The sequence below is a fragment of the Pyrgilauda ruficollis genome, unplaced genomic scaffold (assembly GCF_017590135.1).
Source record: "Pyrgilauda ruficollis isolate IOZ18807 unplaced genomic scaffold, ASM1759013v1 scaffold20, whole genome shotgun sequence".
Taxonomy (NCBI): Eukaryota; Metazoa; Chordata; class Aves; order Passeriformes; family Passeridae; genus Pyrgilauda; species Pyrgilauda ruficollis.
The window spans coordinates 2,005,694-2,026,453 of record NW_024519207.1 but is presented as its reverse complement, the minus strand read 5'-3'; the positions used below and the strand labels follow the sequence as shown (position 1 = coordinate 2,026,453).

Sequence of the window (20,760 nt, the reverse complement as noted above, 5' to 3'; positions counted from 1 at the left end):
AAGCCGCTCTTCTTTCAGTTACATTTACAACAGCTTGAAGAGTTCTGCTTGTCTAACCCATCTGCTTATTAGGCATTCATCAGAAAATCCCAGAAGCAACCTGTGATCCTTATGTAGGCTGCTTGCTGCACTCAGCTACCTGCTCTCCCTGCCAGTTTAAATGTTTCCCACCAATTGGCATCCCTCGTGCTTTCCAAACTGCGTCCGGCACTGCTGATCTCTGCACACGGCGTTGCAGCAGGCTCAGCCAAGGCTGCCTTTCACAAGCTGCTCAAACATGACCTGTGTGCAGCAGCCAGCGTGTAACCAGCCCACACAGACAGGCACTAGCTCCTTGTGGCCATGTGCACAATCACAGCTCCTGCACAGGGAAAACACTGTTCCATTTCCTCCTTCTATGAAATTACCGGGGGTTTCTTGGATAAAATGAAGTCCCTTCTAGCACTGAAAACATGCCCACGATTATCTAATTAGATAAGGCTCCTAGACCAAAGGTCTTTCATTAATTCAGAGCACAAGAACATTGATTCTTTGTACCAAGAGGGAAAACAAAAGAGTGAGTACAATATTTACACTTTCTAAAATGTGCCTCTTTACTGTCAGCAAGCTTTACTAAAAGCCAGTGAACCAAACAAAATTAAATGAGCAATTAATGCCAGAAAGGCAAGAAATAAAATATATTCTCCTTAAATTCTCTGGGCAACAGCAAGAACATCTAATTTAGACAGCCAGGCAACAAGAGTTACCACCACTAGAAGTGCCTTGAGCCAAGCCTGAATATATTTCTCTGGGATTTCCCAGAGCAAATTCCCAGCACAATGCCAATGCAGTAAGTGGGATCGCCTGTTCCCAAGTCCACAGTAGTGCAGTCCACTTCTGAAGGCACTGCTGAACAGGGCCGTGCATTTATGCATTTATAAGATTTATAAAATACAACAGATGTTATTATTCATTTATTAGCAATTTTCACCCTCCCTGCCTGTGCAGTGACATCACTGCACATTCAAGCCTTAAATTAATTGTTTAAATTTAATCAGAATCCCTTGGACTTGCTGGAAAAAGTAACCTATGCATAGGTTAGCACACAGGGTCAAAACCTTAGCATATCTCTGTTGTGTCATGAAAACCTGAGGAATGAATGACAGACACCTGACAAACAAATTAGTATAATATTTATAATTTCTATAATGCGCCTCTTTGCCATCAGCTAGCTTTACCAAAACCCAATGACAGGATAAACTCAGATTCTTCTTACTTCTGAAGGCAGAGGTACACCCCTCACACCCCTGTCACACAGAGACTGGTCCAGAAAGTCACCATGCAGGACATTAGCATCCCAGTTTGTCTCCCTGTCATAACTTCCCCACAACTATGGATCCTCAGTTCTTGGAAAGAGAAGGTCTTCTGCCAGGAAAGTGAAACTTCAAATACTGCTGCAGCACTATTCTGCATCATTGTCTTAATATAAAAAGTTTGTGATAGTATTAAACTTTTTTAAAGGGCTATTTTGAAAACATTTTGAGAAACAGCCCTTCTAAAGAGAATTACTACAAAGTGTCTGTGTTTGTTCTGTATTTATCAAACCAATAAGAGCCATATCTGATTTCAATTCAAACACCTTACTGAAAAATAAAATCATGCTAAAGGTGAAATAATTTCAGGAATTACTGATTTTAACTGGTTTTGAAATAAGCAATTGAAAATTTTACAATTTGACTTATGTGAAAAATTTCAGTAAAGCATATTTAAATACCACTGCTAAGTCTACATACTAAATGCATATATAAAGTTAAAAACTAATATTCATCCTTCTGAAAGAAAGAAGGCCTCTCATCCCAAGTCAAAGATATTCAGAAATACAGCTCTGTGTTCTAATTCCAAACAATGGCAATTTCAAATTCTTGATTTTCTAAGGGAACAGGAATTCCAAATTTTGACCATCAATAAAGATATATTTGATCCACTAATCTCTGACAGTATCTTTGCTATTAAAAATATCCCAAACCCTACTGAGCATGTTTCTGCACATAACTAATACTCAAAAATATGAAAAAGACTGTAAAAACAACTTAGGGATTTTTTTCTTCATTTCAGGTTCACCAGTAAAGCTCAGCTTAGACTGACAGAATAACAATATGTTGAATAAATATCTTCTCTCCAATTCCCCTCAATCACCCTTTTTCCCCCCCACAACTTCTGAGCAACCCTAAGATAAAAAGCTGTTTGTTTCTAATAACAATGGAGAGAAATTCTTGCTTAGTGCCCCACCGTCCTTTGCATTCAGCAGAGTCCTGAATACTGATTTGGAGATAGAGAAGAAACACATGAAGTTATGCTTTGAGCACATTCAGTTTACAAGATATTTATTCACATTAAAAAGAAGGATTTGGCTGGGGGGGAAAAAAAACTTGCTATAGTTCTTCAGACAAAAGGGACATAAGATAAATTTAAACCACTTTAAGTACCTAATTTATCTGTGGGCTGGAGCAGAGCAGTGTCAAAAGAAATCTGTGTAGCTGACAGTCTTGAGCAGCTCTTGGAGAAGAGGCTCCAGTCACAAAGCAGAAACCACGGAGAATCTTTTAACACTAATTCCTATTTACATTAATACACAGGACTGAAAGCTCAGAAGTTCTGCCCCAGTTCAATCACTGCACAACTCTCTTATGGTTCAGGAGATACTTTAGGAAGGGATCCAGTATTGGCATCTCAAGGCTGGCAACATCTGCCAGGGAAGTGAGGCAGATGCTTGGAATTAACCTCTGCAATTGGCTGCTGCACTCCAACAGACTGCTACTGGTTTCCAAATTATTTTCTCCATGCTATCTCAATTAATTGCCCCTTTAGAGTCTAAGCTAATTGTGTCAGCTGCAGACTGAGGGTGAGCATTTTACTTTAGGCTGAAATAGAAAAGGCAATATTGCCCTTCTCATCTGATAGCAGTACCACTCTGATTTAAGGGTGGACTTGGCAGAGCTTAGGATTTTCACCAGGAGGAATCATTCTGGCTTGATAGTATGAAATTCAGATGGCAAATAGAAAACATGCCTGCTGCCTTCGCAGCTTTCTGCTAGTGTTTGGCAATGGTGTTTGCATTTTCAAGTCAGAAAACACAGGACATTTCAAGAAAATTAAATCCCTTTGATTTAAAGGCTCAAAGCTGATCAAACATGGGTTTTCCCCTTTATTTTACCTGCATTATCACGCTACATGATAAACATACAAGAACAATGTGTTCTTATATAAATTTTCTTTCCCAGGTGCATTCATCCTTGGCTTTACAGGATACCCTGGCCTGCGTCTAATCCCTCTGCTTCTGTAACCAAAGAAAGCATAAATAGTCTTAACAATGCCTTGACAGATGAGATGCTTGGGTTGAAGGAAAAAAATGGGGACTGGGGGGTTAGGGGATCATATTTCTTTAATCTGCGTGGGGAAAAAGAATGAAAAACGAAGTTCACTGAGAAGGAGCACATGCGTTGGCTGTAGTTCACCAGGCACAAAGTGCTGCCCACCTTAGGAGCAGAAACACTGCAGGAGGTTGATGTGTCACTCCAAGAGAGGCATGAAACAAAGGGTGGAACAGCACAGAGGTGTTGTAGTCATGCCCTGTTTATGGCAGTGCAGCTAACAGGAACTAAGCCACAGGAATGACTCAAATAGTGAGCAAAAGCTGACCCTTGCTTCACTAACTCAAAATCCATATTACTTTTCATGCCTCTGCACATGCTAACAGACTAAAACCTGTACATGCTTTAAACATGGAATGACATCAACTTTAACTTTTGCCTTTTTCCCCTCCCTCAAAGAAAACAATATAGATACAGCTTAAGTGGGGCAGGAGGCTAAAGGAGACTCCACCTTTGTAAATGCCTGAGAAGTAGGATTCGAACACTCGGCTATACTGAGTCCTTCTTTGGGAAATTTAAAAAACAGCCTTGTATTTGTGACCATAATTTAGCCCAATAGAGGCATTTGTCAATTTAATGTCTTTGTCACCACCTGTATTATTCATATTTTGTGTATTCACACTTCTCAGATGGTGTATTTGTCACCAGCAACCCAGTAACAATCTGCATTTCTGTTCCTCAGTAAATGACACTATCTTGTACTTGGCCATGAGAGTTATTGAATGCCACCAGGCTTCAGATCTGGCTGCAAAAGCTCATTGGGCACAACCAGACTTACAGTGAATTGCGTTGTTTGTGCATCTGTAATGATGCTTCTCACTGAGCACACCTGGACTGCATTTCTGATGCTTCGAGCTGAATTGGCTATCACTCAGCTGTCCCAAGTCCTTGTGATACCTGAGATCCAGCTGGACTGAAAGGGGGTTATTTTGTGCCAAATCTCCTTCCTCTTAACACAACAGAAAAGTTAGCCTTACTCTTAAGGCAACAGTCCATCAGACAGACAAGAGGAACCAGTTCAGTTATGTGCACTTCATGTCAGTGCAAAGAGGGATGCATTGCTATTAATACATCACCCTAGAAATCCAGTCTGCTTTTGAATGTTAATAATTTTCCTGCTCTCCTCTTCAGACATCATTTTAAACCACCACAGTCATGCAATCATCACAAAATACAATCATACAATCATCACCAAAATACAATGAAGCATACAAACAATGATACGAAGCTAAACCACAAGTCATATTTGACAGTATTTTGAGTTATTCCTAATTTGTCTTCAAGACACAGTCAGCTAAAATGTTTGAATTCCTCCCTCCTTTCCCAATCTTAGTAGAGTTAGATTGTATTTGGTTTTAACATATACAATTCAACTGCAGGAAATGGAGCATTTAGTTAAAAAAAAAAAAAAAAAAAAAAAAAAAAAAAAAGGGAGAAGGGGGAAGTAAAGTAAAAACTCAAAGTAATATCACAAACAACAGTGTTGGCAACTCACAGGTATCAACAAATTGCTTAAACATTACCTGAGAGTGAACCTGGGAAACATCCAGCCCTTGTGTGAAACAACTGTTTCTCCTCTGTCAGGACCCTCTTTATATGAAAAGGGAAGTAGTTAGTGAAGGTATCCACTGTCTGTTTAAACAAATCCCTGTGTTTGCTCCAAAATAATTTTTCAGTCATACTAAGCAACTCAAGCCTCCCATTTCCCCCATGCATCAATCAGTCACACCTGAAAGTTCAGTGGAAGCTCAGTCATATTCAAGGTACAGAACTATGTCCTTCATTCTCCTAACTGACATACTTCTTACTAAACACACAAAAAAAGGGCCATACCTCATTTTTATTGAAGAAGCAATCTCTTCACCTACATTTGCACCTAGTTTTGAGCCACAAAATCAGAAAGAACTCTTTGGCCACAGTCATAAGAAAACTGGCAGCAACCAAATAAAAAAGTGTTTCTATAGCATAAATGATATATCTATTTTTACAGATGAAGAAGCGTGATCATTATTTCTCACATTATAAGGCAAAAAGGAAACTACAAAAATCTGAAAGACAAGGAAAAAAATTCCGACCTGCTATGATTAAAATTGCTTAAGAGTTGATGACCTAATTTCAAATCAAATCTGCTCAGACTTTGGCTTCAGATTTTCAGGAAGCAGACTCAATCTTCTCCAAATATTTAAAAAAGGTTTGTTTGCTCGAAACCAGCAAAACTCAACAAAGTCCCTTGTTTGTAACAGGGCCCCAAAACGCGTACGGATCTTTCTCATTCCACAGCTTTTCATATGATCATAAATTGTGTGGACTTGGTACTTTGTCTGCTTTTAGAAGTGTTGGTTTCATTATGATAATTTCTGTTATCTGTTTATACTGCAGAAATTTGTTTTCAAGACCTGGAAACCATGAGGCTGATCTTATTATCACACAAAAAGGCACACCTTTTGGGTCAAGGTTTAAGTGCAAAGAACAATTGCAATTGGCATGAATTAATTTGAGTCAAGATTTCCACTACTGCTTATGCTCCAATCAGTTTAAGAAGGCTGGCAGAACTTGTCAGGCAGTGCCACAACAAACCCAGGATTTTTACTTATGTGTTTCCAACTTAATTTTCTGACCTTGTCCATGATTTGCCCTTGCTCAAAGCTGGTTTTGTCTCATGAAGTTTGTGCAAAAGCTTTTTAGAAGTCCAGGCAGAGAAAAGGGACCTGCATTTTACTCAATTTAACTGTAATATTTAAAATACAACTTGAGAATGGGTAATATTACAAAAGTAACTATTTTAAAAGGCTAATTTAAGAAAACAGAAAGAGCTATTTCTTGTAAACTAATATTTGCTGTCCACATTTAGAAATAATCAATGCTACTTCTGCTTAAAATTTCTCAGTATTTGTTGTAGCATTTAAAAAATATCTCCTACACTTACTTTGGTTATATAAAGTGATAAGTCTCTGAATTGTGATTTAAGTAAATAAGAGGATTGATTTTTTAATTATTATTTTTTTCCCAAAGTAAGCAGCGATTCACCCTGTAGCAGGTAAACTAATAGGATGAGGCACCTGGGACTATGTAAACAGCAAAAAGCACATCATATTTGTACACAATACCGAAAAAGAAAAGAAAAGAAAAAAAAACCAAACTAAAAAAAACAAAAACAAACAAAACACAAACCCAGAAACTGGTGACTGATTTAAGCTTGTATTTCAGATTCTATGGCCAGTCAACTGCTCAGCCTCTGAATGAAAGAAATAAAAAGACAAAACAGTATCTGGTGTTTGCATTACAGATGCCACATGTAAAATACAAACATACTGTCTTTGTTAGGGCAGGCTAGATACGTAAAGGCAAGACCTAATTCAGTTTCTCTAAACAATGATTTCTGTTTACCTCACACTGGCAGGAACCACCTACATAGACAGAGAGGAGTTTCCAGAAACCCCCAAATTCCTATGTAAGCTTGAAAGCTGCACTCCTCACCACAGCACCTGGGCTCCTCCAACACAGTGCTGTGAGCCAAGTCCTGTCTGCTTTCTCGGTGGACCAGGCAAAATTCTGTCTGGGAAGAAGAGTTTCCACTTTTTGTTTGGTTATTTTACTTCCTTTTTCCCTGCTCTCTCTGTGGACTGGTTGCAATTACTGGGTAGAAAAAGGCAAGGCGGTGTTAGAGCCCTCTCTGTGGTCTCACTCTTGCAGAGAGCACAATCTCTCAGGTGACCCTGCGCCACAGGGCTCAGGTAGAGCCCCACCAGGCTGGCACGAGAGTCCTTCTCACCTGCCTTTCACTTCTTGCCCTTTTGGACTGTGCCACGTGCTGCCAAGACAAGGTGACTGTCCTTCTACGAGCGAGCAAACCACAGCACTGCTCACACACCTCTGAGCTCAGCATCACTACTGTATTTGCAGGGACCCTTGTGGCAGGAAGGAATGATGAATCTGACTCCATGTTCTCAGGAGGCTAATTTATTATTTTATGATACTACATTATATTCAAAGAAAACTAAACTATACTATATAAAAGAATACAGAAAGCATTATTACAGCATTTATAGAATGCTAAAAAGATAATAATGAAAAGTCATGACTCTCTCCAGAGTCCCAGCACAGCTTGGCACTGATTGGCCATTGAGTCAAAATAATTCACACCAGAAGAAACCAATGAAACAATCACCTGTTGGTAAACAATCTCCAACCACATTCCAAAGCAGCAAAACACAGGAGAATCAAATGAGATAAAAATTGTTTTCCTTTTTCTCTGAGGCTTCTCAGCTTCCCAGGAGAAAAATCCTGAGCAAAGGGATTTTTCAGAAAATGTGAATGCCACACATCACCACACTCATGGTGGGAATGAAGGGACACGAGGGGCAGCATCCGGGGCCTCCCCAAATACGGGGCTGCCCTTAGGTGCATTTTTCTTCTCAATTTAGAGAGGGAAGAAGATGTGCCAGCTCTCTGGCTGACCTGCTCTGCCACAGCAGGCAAGAAGCAAGGAGGAGAACCACTGCTGAGAACATGGAGTAGAGGCTTTTATGTTTCCAGTTCTTAGAGGTCAAAATTGTACCGTATGTGAGCTGCTGTTTAGCTAACTAACATTTCTACAAGTCTTGTCAATTATTTGCTATCCAGGGCTAAGAACTATACAACAGTGCCCTGTCCAGGTCTAATATCTCCCATAAACATACAGTTAACTCTCAGCAAGAGCCAGTTTCATTAGTGGAAAAAACATACTTCAAATAACCATGAAAGTTAAGTAGAACTTGCCTGGATAGAGACATACTAATTCACTGCAGAGCCTTACAGAAACTAAGAAGAGAAATAAAAAATAAAAATGAGAATGAAAATATATTTGCTGTCATTGGGTTTTTTTTATTATTTTATGTTTGCTTGGTTCTTTCTGCTGGAACACCTAATAATTCCCTACTGAATGATGTCACTGGCAGCCTACACTTATTCAGTAAGAATTCAGTTACAAATGTCAGAACTAAAGCAACAGTCAATGATGAAAGGATCAACACAGGAAACTGCTGCTAATTTTACACAATCTCTTCCATACAAACAGTTGCTTTCAAGAACATCTAAGGGAAATGGTAATACAGAGTAAACCTCTTTCTGTTTACAAGTATAAAAATACTGTAATATAAATAAATAATAAATAAATAAAATATCTGAAATATTTAACACCTGGATTGAAATACAGTTAAAATCCTGATTTCAAATGCAGACATGTTGTCTCAGGCTGTTTCCTGTGACATACATACTGGCTCATCACAACTCAAACTCACTGTAAAAACAGTATTCATTTATTGCATGAGGACACAGGGGAAACTGGAGACATCTGACTCCTAAAAAAAGAGTTCCTGGGTGCCTGAAGCTGTGAGAAAAAGAAAACACAAAAAGGCTTTCTAACTCTCAGCAATACTCTCAGTTCCAGAGGTCACGTCAGTCTGTTCTCTAGGCAAAGAAGGTTTCTTCCAAGGACACATTTAGCCAAAACCAATGCATTCCACAGCTCAGCATAAAAAAAGGTACCAACCGTGGGAGTTGCTGAGCAACCATCTGAGATTTATTAACTCAGTTCCTGGAAAGCATAGATGTTAGCCATGGAAATTCAGGCTTGATTCATTTACCATTCCCTCCTGGTACCTCTGCTTATGAAAAAAAAAGGTAGTGCAGCAGGGAACTACTTTTAAGCAGCCATGCTTTGCCCCCTGAAAGAGAATCTTTGATTGAATCTACTTCATGGGAAAATCACCAACCTTTCAAGCCTTCTTCATCCTTGGAATAGAAATAAGTCAGAGGAGGTGATGAGGCACAGTATCCAGAAGTCTCATGCCTGGACTAGCCAAACAGTCTCTTCCAACTCCCTTCTGTCCTGCTCTGCAGGCAGTTTCTGGCTCCTTTCTCCTTCCTAATCAGTGCCAAGGAGCCAGACACGAGCACAGAATGCAAATCCTGCTTCATCCTTGCTCTGTGTGAAACAACTTGGATTTTCATTCAAATAGCACTCTTCCTTGCTTCCTGAAACAGGCAGAGAGGCACACACAAACACATGTGGCAAAATGCTCTTAGAACAAGCCAGTGGAGTGAACAGGTTATGTTCTCAAACTTTTGAAGTTTGAAAAGGGAAGCACTTCACTCAATAAAAAAATTCACTGTGAAGTTTTACAGCTCCTTGAGGACTTTCATAGTTGATCAGAGCAGGAGTTAAGGTATGACGGTGAAAGAGGTAGTCTTTCATGATCCCCTTCATGTACTAATTAGGCACAGATGGCCACAGATATATTACTATCTCTCTGTAGAAAGGAGAATTAAAAGCAGAAAGGGCTTGGGTCTGCTATCACAGACCCTCAAAAATGGTCCCTAGCTCCTCAAGAATCAAAAGCTTTCACCTGAAAAAGCTGCAACTTAAGATGAGTCCAAATGCTCTTTTGCAAGCCCAGTGATGTTCTCATTAGGGGTACATAATTTGCCATCTCATTTCTGCCAGTGCTCTAAGTTGCTTGAAAATGTTTCCTTCAGCCACCCTAAAAAACGGCAGATGTTTAGAATCCATGGGAGTTTAAAACACTGTCACAATCTACAGGAACAGATTTGTTTTCCTTTGTGGTCCTTACCCAACGGGGACAATTTGTGTGCAAATTATCTTCTGTTAATGAAAAGATATGGGTTCAACCTGTATAAATTGCCTGGTGATACAAATAAATGTGCTTTATGGGCTCTCCTGCAAATATAATTTGTAGATCCAAGCTGCTTAATTCTTCATTGCTTCTATAAAAAAAAAAAAAAAAAAAAACTACAGAGCAGCTTTTGCTCACAGATACATGGCATGAACACCGATGCCCTAGAACACGTAACTCAGAATTAAGAATGACAGCGAAAAAGAAATTACTAGAATTCATTATATTTTCATTATTACAAGACATCAGTAAAAACAATGCCACAATGTTTTTCCCTAGGTATATCAATACCACAATTTCTTACCAATGCTTGGGTTTTGCTTCACAAATATTTAACATAGAACTGGTGCAACTTTATTTCTGCTTCTGTTACTATGCAATGAAGAGTAAATGCACTGTAATGTTCAACAGCCTATCACAAGATACATACAAAAGTGAAAAAACTTACTCTGTATATGAATGATCTGAGATTCCACCTACTAAAAACAGTCCCAGGCATTTTCACAGCTCAGACAGCAGCCCTGAGCAAGAGACTTGGTGCTACACAGTGAATATTTCTGAAAGTAACTAACTGTACAAGTATAATAGACCACATGACTGTCATATGAATATCCTTGCACAATATTAATCCAGTTTCTTTCTATTGTTACTTGCCAGCAGTTTCATCTTAAGTTATTCATACATGGACAACTCAGCAACAATGAGAGTTTAAAAAATATGCTTTAAAACTGTCTCAAATGTGTTGCAGGCATGGGGAGAACACACAGTGAGTGGATTCTGCTACTTCTAAATACTCTTCACTTTAAAAGGCCCATTTGCATGGGCTTTCTTTAGAGTAAGGAGCTTAACAACAAAAGCAATTAAAAGAGGACCAAAAAAGCTTACAGAGGCAACAAAATATTAAAAACTTGGTACATCTCTGGGAAGGTGAAAACTGACTGCATAACGAGGCTAGTTTACTTTTGTTGGCATGTCAGCCTTGTGCATTTTCTACAGACAAGGTTTCGAATAGCATTCTCACTGCTGGAGTGGGAGCACCACAGAGAGCTCATCACTGCTCCTGCTAAAGTTCTTGTCAGTACCCTAAATGCATGCATGCAATATCCTCTGCTACATATGAATGAAGGTGGGGAAGTCATGAAGTGTCGATGACTCAATTAATTAGCCTGTGTTGGACATTCATACATTAAAGGTAAGCTTTGCAGTCTGCAAGTCTGTCAGCACACGGGTTTCATACTGCTCACATCAGCAGCTGAAGACTTTGTGAATAATGAAAAGCTAACAGAAGAACTTTGAAAGTATTAATACATCTGTTTTTAATTACCACTAGAGGGACTAAGAAAAAAAAAATGAAACAACCAAGATGATTAAGAGCGTGGGACAATTTTACTGCGAGGAAAGGCTGAGGGAACTGGGATTGTTCAAGCCTTGACAAAGCTTGACAAGGCCTTCAGTGTGTGAAGGGAGGGTGAAAAGAGGAGCTAGGCTCTTTTTACTGGGGTCCAGTGACAGGACCAGAGGCGATGGGCACAAACTGAGACATGGAAAGTTCCCTCTGAACATCAGGAAACACTTCTTCATTGTGAGGGTGACTAAGCACTGGCACAGGTTACACAGGGAGATTGTGCAAAGTCCATCCTTGGAAGTATTCAAAACTCATCTGGACTCAGTCCTAGACAATCTGCTCTAGGTACTCACTTTGGGCAGGGGGGCTGGAGAAGATCACCTCCAGAGACCACAGAATCATAGAAAGGTTTGGGCTGGAAGGGCATTAAAGATCATTCAGCTCCAACCCCTCTACTGTGATGAAGGATGCTACCCACTAGATCAGGGCCCCATCCAACCTGGCCTTGAACACTTCCAGGGATGGGAAACCCAGAATTTCTCTGGGTAGCCTGTTGCACCCTCACAGTAAAGAATTTCTTCCTAACTTGTAATCTGAATCTCTCCTCTTTTAATTTAAAACTGTTTTCCCTTGTCCTGTTTACATCTGTCTATGTGAAAAGTCAACCTCCCTCTTTTTTATAAGCCCTCTTTAAGTGCTGGAAGGCTGCAATGAGGTCTCCCTGGAGTCTTCTCTTCTTCAGCCTGAACAGCCCCAACATTCTTAGCCTGTCTTCATAGCGGAGATGTTCCAGACCTCTGACCATCTTCATGGCTCTCCACTGGACTTGCTCCAACAGGTCCCTATCTTTTCTGTGTTGAAGACCCCAGAGCAGGATGCAGCACTGCAGGTGGGGTCTCACCAGAGTGGAGCAGAGCAGCAGAATTCCCTCCCTCACTCTGCTGGCCACAGTGTTTTTGATGCTGCCCAGGATGCTGTTGGCCTTCTGCACTGCAATTGCACATTGCCAGCTCCTCTCCAGCTTTTTGTTCATGAGAACCCCTAAGTCCTTCTCTGCAGGGCTTCTCTCAATGAGTTCTACTCAGAACTCACATCTGGGATTACTCCAATCCAGGTGCAGCACCTAGACATTGAGCCTTTGACCACAACTCTCTGGCTGCATCCATCCAACCATTTCTTCCCCACCTCAGACATTCTGTGATTCCATGAACCATAAATTAGAGATGAGAAAACTATTTGACACTCCCACCATCATGCAGATTTCTCCCTAAATGAGCAAGTGAAACTCAAAAGTCAGGTAGGTATGTAGGTATCTCCCTCATTAATTAGTCTTCTTGCTTCCAGGAACTCTTCACCATTATTATTTAAGTCTCATCTTAATTAAGCTGTGACCTGTTGTCCTTCAACTTCTTGAAGACTAGGTGTAAGATTCATACCTTCCAAGGGAGTGACCATGGACTCCTTTCCAAGTCAGCGGGGAGAAGCATTTTCTTATCTGAAATAGTCTGGACTTCCTGTTCCCTAGAATAACTCGCCTCTTCCTCTGAACTCGGACAATAATCTTCAAATGTTGAAGAAAGAAAGGTGTTTTGAGTTCAGAGATGTAAATACAGCAGAGATCTATTCTGTAAACATTCCACATGCTTCCAAGACAACTGCTCTGTCAGGAAAGAGGAAAAAGATTAAGGGAGAGAAACCAATACCTGTTGCATCTTCTTTATGAGAGCTGTTGATTCAGAAACAAAATGTTACGCCATGTTTGCTGGACATCCCACAGACCTCTTCCAAATTACCTGCTTACATAGAGACGTCCTGGTAAAACCTACAGTCACTGGTACTTAGGACAGTCAAAATATTTAAATAAAAACATCAGTAAAACAACCAATAAATTTCTGAGTTTCCACATTTCCAGTTTCACCCCCCAGGCTGAGTCCTCGTAAATGGAAAACTCAATTCAGGCAGGTCAGAACCAAATAACCACCATTTAAGCTGGACTTTTCTCACTCCCACTAGAGCAGAGCCTTTTGCTCTCTGCTTCTGGTTATAGCAGTGGCCACATAAATTAATGATTCATCATTTTCTAACCTGCACTCTTCTCATGCAGAAGACACAGGATGACTTTCACAAACATCCCTAACACCTACAAGACCTCAAAATGCAGAGGTGACTAGAACATGAATTAGATCATGCTGACCTCAAAGAGGCTGAAGGATCACAGGTTCTGGAAAGGTCTTGTTTAAAGAAACAAGGTTTGAAACTCCTTCAAATTGTGGGCAGCTTCAACTCTGCAGGAGACTGAAGAATGAATTCTCTGGATCAAACTTCCCCCATAAAGCATTTTATTATTTTAAAATGGAGAAGGTGGTGGGCGGAGAAGAAGCATGTAGCTTATTTTAAAATGGAGAAGGTGGTGGGCGGAGAAGAAGCATCTAGCAATGTGTGATAAATAGGTGCGATTCGTGCTGACAAAATTGAAGATAATTGGGCAAACATAACAAATGTGACAGGAGATCAGAAATGTTTTGGATTGTTCTCTCAAAATCTCTCCTGATCTAGAGAGTCTGGTAGTTTGACCCAATGCTTCCCAGCACCCCAGAGACCAGGGTGAGTTCCTTATGTTGTTCCAAGGATGGCATTTTAGGAACATGAAGTCCGGACCTGGACTGACACATCTTTAGTAGTATTTTGAAAAACCAGCACCATTCAGTCTTATGGCTACACTGACCCTCTGGTCTGTGCATATACTCTCCAGTCAAGACAAAATAGGCCAAAAAAGCATGTCAGACAGAGATAACCTCAGCGGTAACTGTCCCCATGATCGTGTTCATGGGACCCTTTTGGAGACGGTGCCAGGCGCAGCCTGTGTTGGACACCCTGCCCTCGGCCTCACAACAGAAACCTGCACACAGCCGCTGGCAGCTCCCTCTCCATAATGAGGGATTCACTGACAAGCAGGAGCTTACGGCAGAGCTCAGGAAAGCCAGGACATCGGGCTCACCGAGGACATCCTCTCTGGGAAACGAGAAGGACCAACATTTACACAGGCAAAACCTGGGGAGCGTGGGACACAGAAGAAAGCCCGAGTCCCCGGGAGGCCTCCGCCTCCTCACAGCGCCCTCCCTCCCATCCTGCCCAAGGAATGCGAGGACGTCACTTGAGGAGGACGCAATGCAATTCAAGGAGCAGTGAGTGTTATGTCTGACTGAACCGTGCCGGGAACGTGCTGCTCTCCACTCTCTTCCGGCATCTCCGGGAAAAACGCTTCTGCAGCAGCACAGGGCCCCGCCCAACAACCCACGGCACTCCCCGCCTTCCACGGGGTGGGTGCAGGCTCTGTGCTTCCTGGGTGGGGCCAGGGCGAGGGGGAGGCAGGGAAGGAGGAGGAGGAGAAGGAAAAGGCAGCGGCGGTGCCGGTGCCGGTGTCGTTCCCGCCCCTCCGGGGCGCTGCTAGCCGGGTGCCGCTGCGCGGCTGCTCCCGCCCCGCCGGCCGGGAACCTCCCTTTCCGCCGGGAAGGCGACGCAGCGCTGCCCAAGATGGTGGCGGGAGGGCTGTGCCTCTGTGGGCTCCTCAGGTAGCGGGGCGCGGGGGCGGCGCGTCCTGGCGGCGGGCAGGGCGGGCGGGAGGGGCGCTGCACGCCGGGGGCGGGCGGTGCGTCGGAAGTGCGCGGCGGCGCCGGCCCCGGCCCGGCCCGGCCCGGCCGCGCTCCTCCGGCCCCCGGGGCGGCCCCTGCCCGGCTGCGCGCTGTGCCGCTGGCTCGGATGGGTTAATGTGCTTTTCCGCCGCTGCCGGCCCAAAGTGAAAGTGCTTCCTTATGTGTCTGTCGGGACGCGTGGGTCGCTCCTTCGGTAAACGGGAGCGGCTGAGTAAACGCTGTTTGTCGCAAGGCTTAGCGGCACAGCGGGAGGAAGCCGGCGCTGTCCCTGTGAGGCTCCCGGGCAGGAAGCCTCCCGCTGCAGGGTTGGCAGAGCTGTCAGGGAGGCGGTGCGCTGCCCTGACAGTGACTGAGGGCAGGGCACACAGCTCTCTGCACTGAGAGACTGCCCTGAGCTGCTCAGGACAGCTGGCATCGCTGTTCCTGCCTCCGGAGAGTGGGAAGTGCGGGTTGGAGTAGGAGATGCCTGGCCCCAGTAAATCGGCACCAAAGCAGTTCATAGTAGAGCGAGCCAAACAGGAGATTGGGTGGAAAAAACTATTTAAAAATCTATTTGGAAGTTACTCTGCTGGTTGTGTATTGCCAGGTTGCTAAGGGCATGCAACTTTTACAAAGTGCACGTGGAGATAGATAACGCATGTAGGGCATGAATAAACAGTAATAAATGATTGCAAGGTAACAGCAGGGGAAAAAGATCTTCAGATAAACAATGCAGAGCAGTGATTTCATTTTTGTATTTGTCAGTCACACACTGATGATTTCTGAGATTAGAAGAACTCAAGTAGTTTGTCAAACTCCTGTAGTTCTACTTTCAAGTCCTTCTTGCTCAATGCCATACACAGTAATTCTTTAAAGCAATTACGTATTTTAAAATTTCTGGCTTGTTTCAGATTGCTGTGCTCATTGTTACTCCCTGCATTATTTCTAAGTGGAATTTTGTGCATCTGCTTGGTGGTACTGCTGTGGGGAGTACGGCTCTGGATACAAAGGAAGAAACAGTTGAGCTCAGCAGGAAGAGATGGGAAGCGGCCACTGCTGGTGGCCTTTTTTCACCCGTATTGCAATGCAGGAGGTGGAGGGGAGAGAGTCTTGTGGTGTGCCATAAGAACGCTCCAGAAAAAGTAAGCATATGTGTTTATTCATTCTCAGTTTCTGTTGCTATTCTTTATGCATATGTTGGGAGTTTATGTATTTAAGTAGGTGTCATTAATCTGCTGGTCTTATGTTTTATTTTACTTCTGAGTTTCACGTGGTTGCATTTTACTTCATCGCTTTAGATTTTGATATTTCCTGCTTTTGATATTTCTTGCTGTGGCACCTCTCAATTTTTTCCTTTCTTTCCTTGAGTAAACCTCTCCTCCTCAGTTTTCCACTACTGGTGTGGAACTTTGTATAGTCATAACTCCTTAGTAGATAACTGACGACATCAGCATCAGTAGATAACTGATAACATCTTTATACTTGTCTCTTGGTGTAGGAGGCAAAACAAATTAATACCTAAAGTGGATTTAACAAGGGCACATCCATTGATTTGCCATCATTTGCATTTTGCTCATGCTGTGCACTAGACAGATATCTCCTAATGTAGAGCAAGGTGTTCTGAAGTCTGTAGAATAATACTGAGCTCCTTTTATGTTTTACTCACATTAAAATATTCCCCAAGTTCTCAGCCGTATGTTTTTCAGCAGATCAGAAGAAACCTGTGGAAGTATAAGGAAAAGTATTATTTAGTTAAAATAATTTCTGGGCCAGACATTTGTTCTCACATTCTTCTTGAGTACTTTAAAGTGGATTATATTTTAGTTTCTTGCTGAAAAGTATGAAGAGAGGAATATATGAAATTCTTTTTCTTTATTCTTGCAGGTACAGAAATGTAACGTGTGTTGTTTACACTGGTGATAGAGACGCCACTGGAGAAGAAATAGTAGAAGGCGCTTTCAGAAGATTCAATATTAAGTTAATCCATCCTGTGAAGTTTGTATTTCTAGAAAAACGCTTCCTTGTGGAAGCTTCTCTTTATCCTCACTTCACTTTGCTGGGACAAAGTTTAGGATCATTGTTCCTTGGCTGGGAAGCTCTTCTAAAGTGTGCTCCTGATATTTATATTGACTCAATGGGTTATGCCTTCACAATTCCCCTCTTCAAATACGTGGGAGGTTGTCGTGTTGGGTGCTACGTCCATTATCCCACTATCAGCACGGACATGCTCTCTGTCGTGAGGAACCAGGATACCAGGTTTAACAATGCTGCCTTCATTACGAGCAGTCCTCTCTTCAGCAAATTTAAACTTGTCTACTACTACTTCTTCGCTTTCATGTACGGGTTGGTTGGTTCCTGCAGTGATGTGGTCATGGTGAATTCTTCTTGGACACTGAATCACATCCTTTCCCTCTGGAGAGCTGGGGCTTGCACTAGTGTTGTGTATCCGCCGTGCGATGTTCAGGCTTTCCTGGATATTCCACTGGAAGTGGAAAAGAGCACCAGTGAATATTCCATTGTTTCTGTCAGCCAGTTCAGGCCTGAAAAAGATCATCCTTTGCAAATCAGAGCCTTTGCTAAATTGCTGAAAGAGAAGAGAGTGGGGCAGCAGCCATCACTGAAGCTGATCTTAATCGGCGGCTGTCGTAACCAGCAAGATGAAGAGCGTGTAAATAACCTGAAACGTCTGTGTGAAGAGCTGGGAGTTGGTGATGATGTGGTGTTCAGGATTAACATTCCCTTTGAGGAGCTGAAGAGACACCTGGCCGAGGCCACCATCGGCCTGCACACCATGTGGAATGAGCACTTTGGGATAGGTCAGTACTTTTCCTGAGTGTCCAGCTGCTTGTCCCTAGGTGTCTAAGCATAAAGGTCTGCATGCCAAGCAGATGTCCAGCTCCTGTTCCCGTGGAGGCAGTGTAGCTGCCGTAAAGCCTGCAGGACCAGTGCAGATGTGGTGCAGATGATGCACCACTAGGTGCTACTGTAGTGCAAGCTGAAGTGCTGTAGTCGTAGGCTGTTAATTCTGTGCATCCTCTGGTCACCTAAACACAGAGCTAGTCCCATCTGTGCTGCCCAGGATGTCCTGCTGACCTCCAGCTATTGCCCTGCAAGGTCATGGGTCACCCTGTTGTCCTTGGGTTAGATTTGCCAACCTACCAGAGCTTCAAGAGGCTGCAGGTGCTTCTCTTCCAGCACCTTAAATTGTGCCTTGGTGGCTCCACTGACTGCAAGGGGAGCTTGTAGACAGTTAATGTATAGACATTCATATTGGAGATTTTGGTTGTGTTTCACCTGCCTCAAATGCCACTTGAACTGTGCAGTGTATGTCGTGGCACTCCAGCTGTTGTTTCAGGGCTGCAAGTCTCCCACAGATCCTGTCTGCTACAAATAAGTCCCGTGTAGAGGCCACCAGGTACCTTTGGTCATCTCATTGCATTAGGCATCTCTGCTGAGGCAAATGTATGAAGCCCTTAAATTGGTGGGTGTAGCATGGAGCAGAAAGTTCTGGGTCCCAGCTCTCCTCTGACAAAGATATGGAGCTCAGTTTATTTGGATTAGATTAGTCCTGACCTTGAAAGGGAGTGCCAGAATGCCCATCTGTTATAAATCTACAGCAATCAGGTAAGTTAGTATCCAAGCAGATGGATGCCATACTCTGCTATAATGTGACTAAACTGCAGCTAATGTCTTCAGACTTCAGTAGAAAAAAGGTTAAGTATCAGGAGTAGTAGTTTATGGTCTGTAGGAACTTGGTATAAAAACAATTTGACACTGAATCATCTCTCAGAAGCACCAGCAAAATATTGGAAACTATGTCTTCTCTTTTTTTTTTTTTCCTCCCACAAAACAGTTTAGTTAATTTTTTTTAAAGTGATATAATCACACTATGATTTTCAATTTGAGCAGGATTTAACCTTCATTTAACAGGCTTTTTATGTGTAAAAAAACATATTCCAAAATTTTGGAGCGCTATTTATAGTAGTCAATGTTCGAGCTGAGGGAATTGATAACAGTCAAATCAGAACTGAGAAAAATCAGAATTTCTGAGGTCTGTTCTGGAACCATGGAGGAGAATCAAAGTTGCTGTGTGCATTTGTGCCTATCCCACAGCTTTTGGCTGAGGAAAGCTTACTCATTAAAATTTCTTCCATCAAAAATACAGATGTAGAGATAACAGTTTTTAATAGTGTCTTGGTGAGTTGTCAGAAGCTATAAAGATTTATTAATCTGCAAAATACTGAAGTTCTGAATATTTTCTGGTTGAAATGAACATAGTCAACTTTTTTCTCCATATCTTTCCAAACGTTTAAAATCAGGTGTGTTACAAGACCCACAAATTAACCAGTTATATCTGATATCTAATTTCAATTTTATGTGTTTAAGAGAAACTGTCATTTCAGTCCTTAAAACTGAAAAATTTGTTTCTTATGGGACCATTTTGCTCTATTTTGTTCCAGCTGATTTGGAAGAGCAATCTGTTGTGAATTTTACCGTTGGTTTAACTTTCCAGTGTTTTACAGATCAAAGCACACGATGTGCAGGCTCATATCAGCATTTTTTCTCTTCTTACAGGAGTAGTTGAATGTATGGCAGCTGGCACAGTTATCCTGGCTCACAATTCTGGTGGCCCCAAACTGGACATCGTGGTACCCCATGAAGGATGTGTTACAGGCTTCCTAGCAGAAGATGAGGACAGTTATGCTGAGACAATGGCTTACATCTTCTCTTTGTCTCCTGAGAAAAGACTGGGGATCAGAGAAAATGCTCGTCGCTCTGTGCACAGGTTTTCTGACCAGCATTTTGAAGACACATTCCTGTTATCTGTGGAGCCGTTATTTAAATAAGTGTATAGAAGTAAAAATGAACATGAGTAAAATTAACTTTTTATATTTGACTGTGTGGCACATGTAAATATATCTAAGCTATGACCCCTTGGTTCCATTCAATAAAAAGGTTGGTTTCTTTCTGTCAAGCTGTCTGCTTTATGTAACAGAGACTTTTTGTTTCTTGGGAAAGAAATGCTTCTATGTTAACTACATGAGAGTTTGGTGCACTTTAAAACTGTCTGGATTCACAAACCATAATAGTGCTTCAGTAACAGAACTATATCAAGTTCTTTTATTTATCAGGAACCTCTTTTATTTATTGAATATTTTCAGTCTTCACCTGTTTCATTACTCTATTTTGAAGTGAACATTTTTGTTTTATAGCCTTTGTACCCAGAATTTTTTCCCCCAGATTCTACAGTATGCCTGTATTTGGCACTGGTGAGGCTGCACCTCAAGTGATCAGTTTGATCAGTTTTGGGCCCCTCAGTTCAGGAAGGGTGTTGAGGTGCTGGAGCATGTCCAGAGAAGGGCAACAGAGCTGGTGAAGCGTCTGGAGCACAAGTCCTGTTAGGAACATCTGAGAGAGCTAGGGGGTGTTTAGCCTGGAGAAAAGGAGGCTCAGGGGAGAACCTTATCACTTTCTACATCTACCTGAAAGCGGGGGTGGGGGTCAGTCTCTTCTCTCAGGTAACAAGGGATAGGAGAAAATGGCCTCAAGTTGAACCAGGGATATTAGGAAAAATTTTGACATAGAAAAGGTTGTCAAGCACTGGAACAGACTGCCCTGGGAAGGGGTGGACTCACCATCCCTGCAGGTATTTAAAAGACATGGCACATAGGGACATGGTTTAGTGGTGGACTTGGCAG

At 42.2% G+C, this 20,760-nt stretch overlaps 1 protein-coding gene across 1 annotated transcript; it reads left to right on the top strand.

Moving 5' to 3' along the window:
• Positions 1-14,793: 14,793 nt before the first annotated feature.
• ALG11 (ALG11 alpha-1,2-mannosyltransferase) lies at positions 14,794-20,036 on the top strand. The gene is made up of 4 exons (XM_041467080.1): positions 14,794-15,001; positions 15,973-16,203; positions 16,946-17,877; positions 19,637-20,036. The coding sequence occupies exons 1-4, from the start codon at positions 14,964-14,966 to the stop codon at positions 19,906-19,908; spliced, it is 1,473 nt and encodes a 490-aa protein (XP_041323014.1). The 5' UTR covers positions 14,794-14,963; the 3' UTR covers positions 19,909-20,036.
• Positions 20,037-20,760: the final 724 nt, after the last annotated feature.

Bases quoted from the DNA above. Each gene is read 5' to 3' on its own strand.
- ALG11 (XM_041467080.1), top strand. From the start codon at position 14,964: ATGGTGGCGGGAGGGCTGTGCCTCTGTGGGCTCCTCAG. The intron at 15,002-15,972 runs GTAGCGGGGCGC...GGCTTGTTTCAG, and splicing joins TGCCTCTGTGGGCTCCTCAG to ATTGCTGTGCTCATTGTTAC. The intron at 17,878-19,636 runs GTCAGTACTTTT...CTCTTCTTACAG, and splicing joins GAATGAGCACTTTGGGATAG to GAGTAGTTGAATGTATGGCA.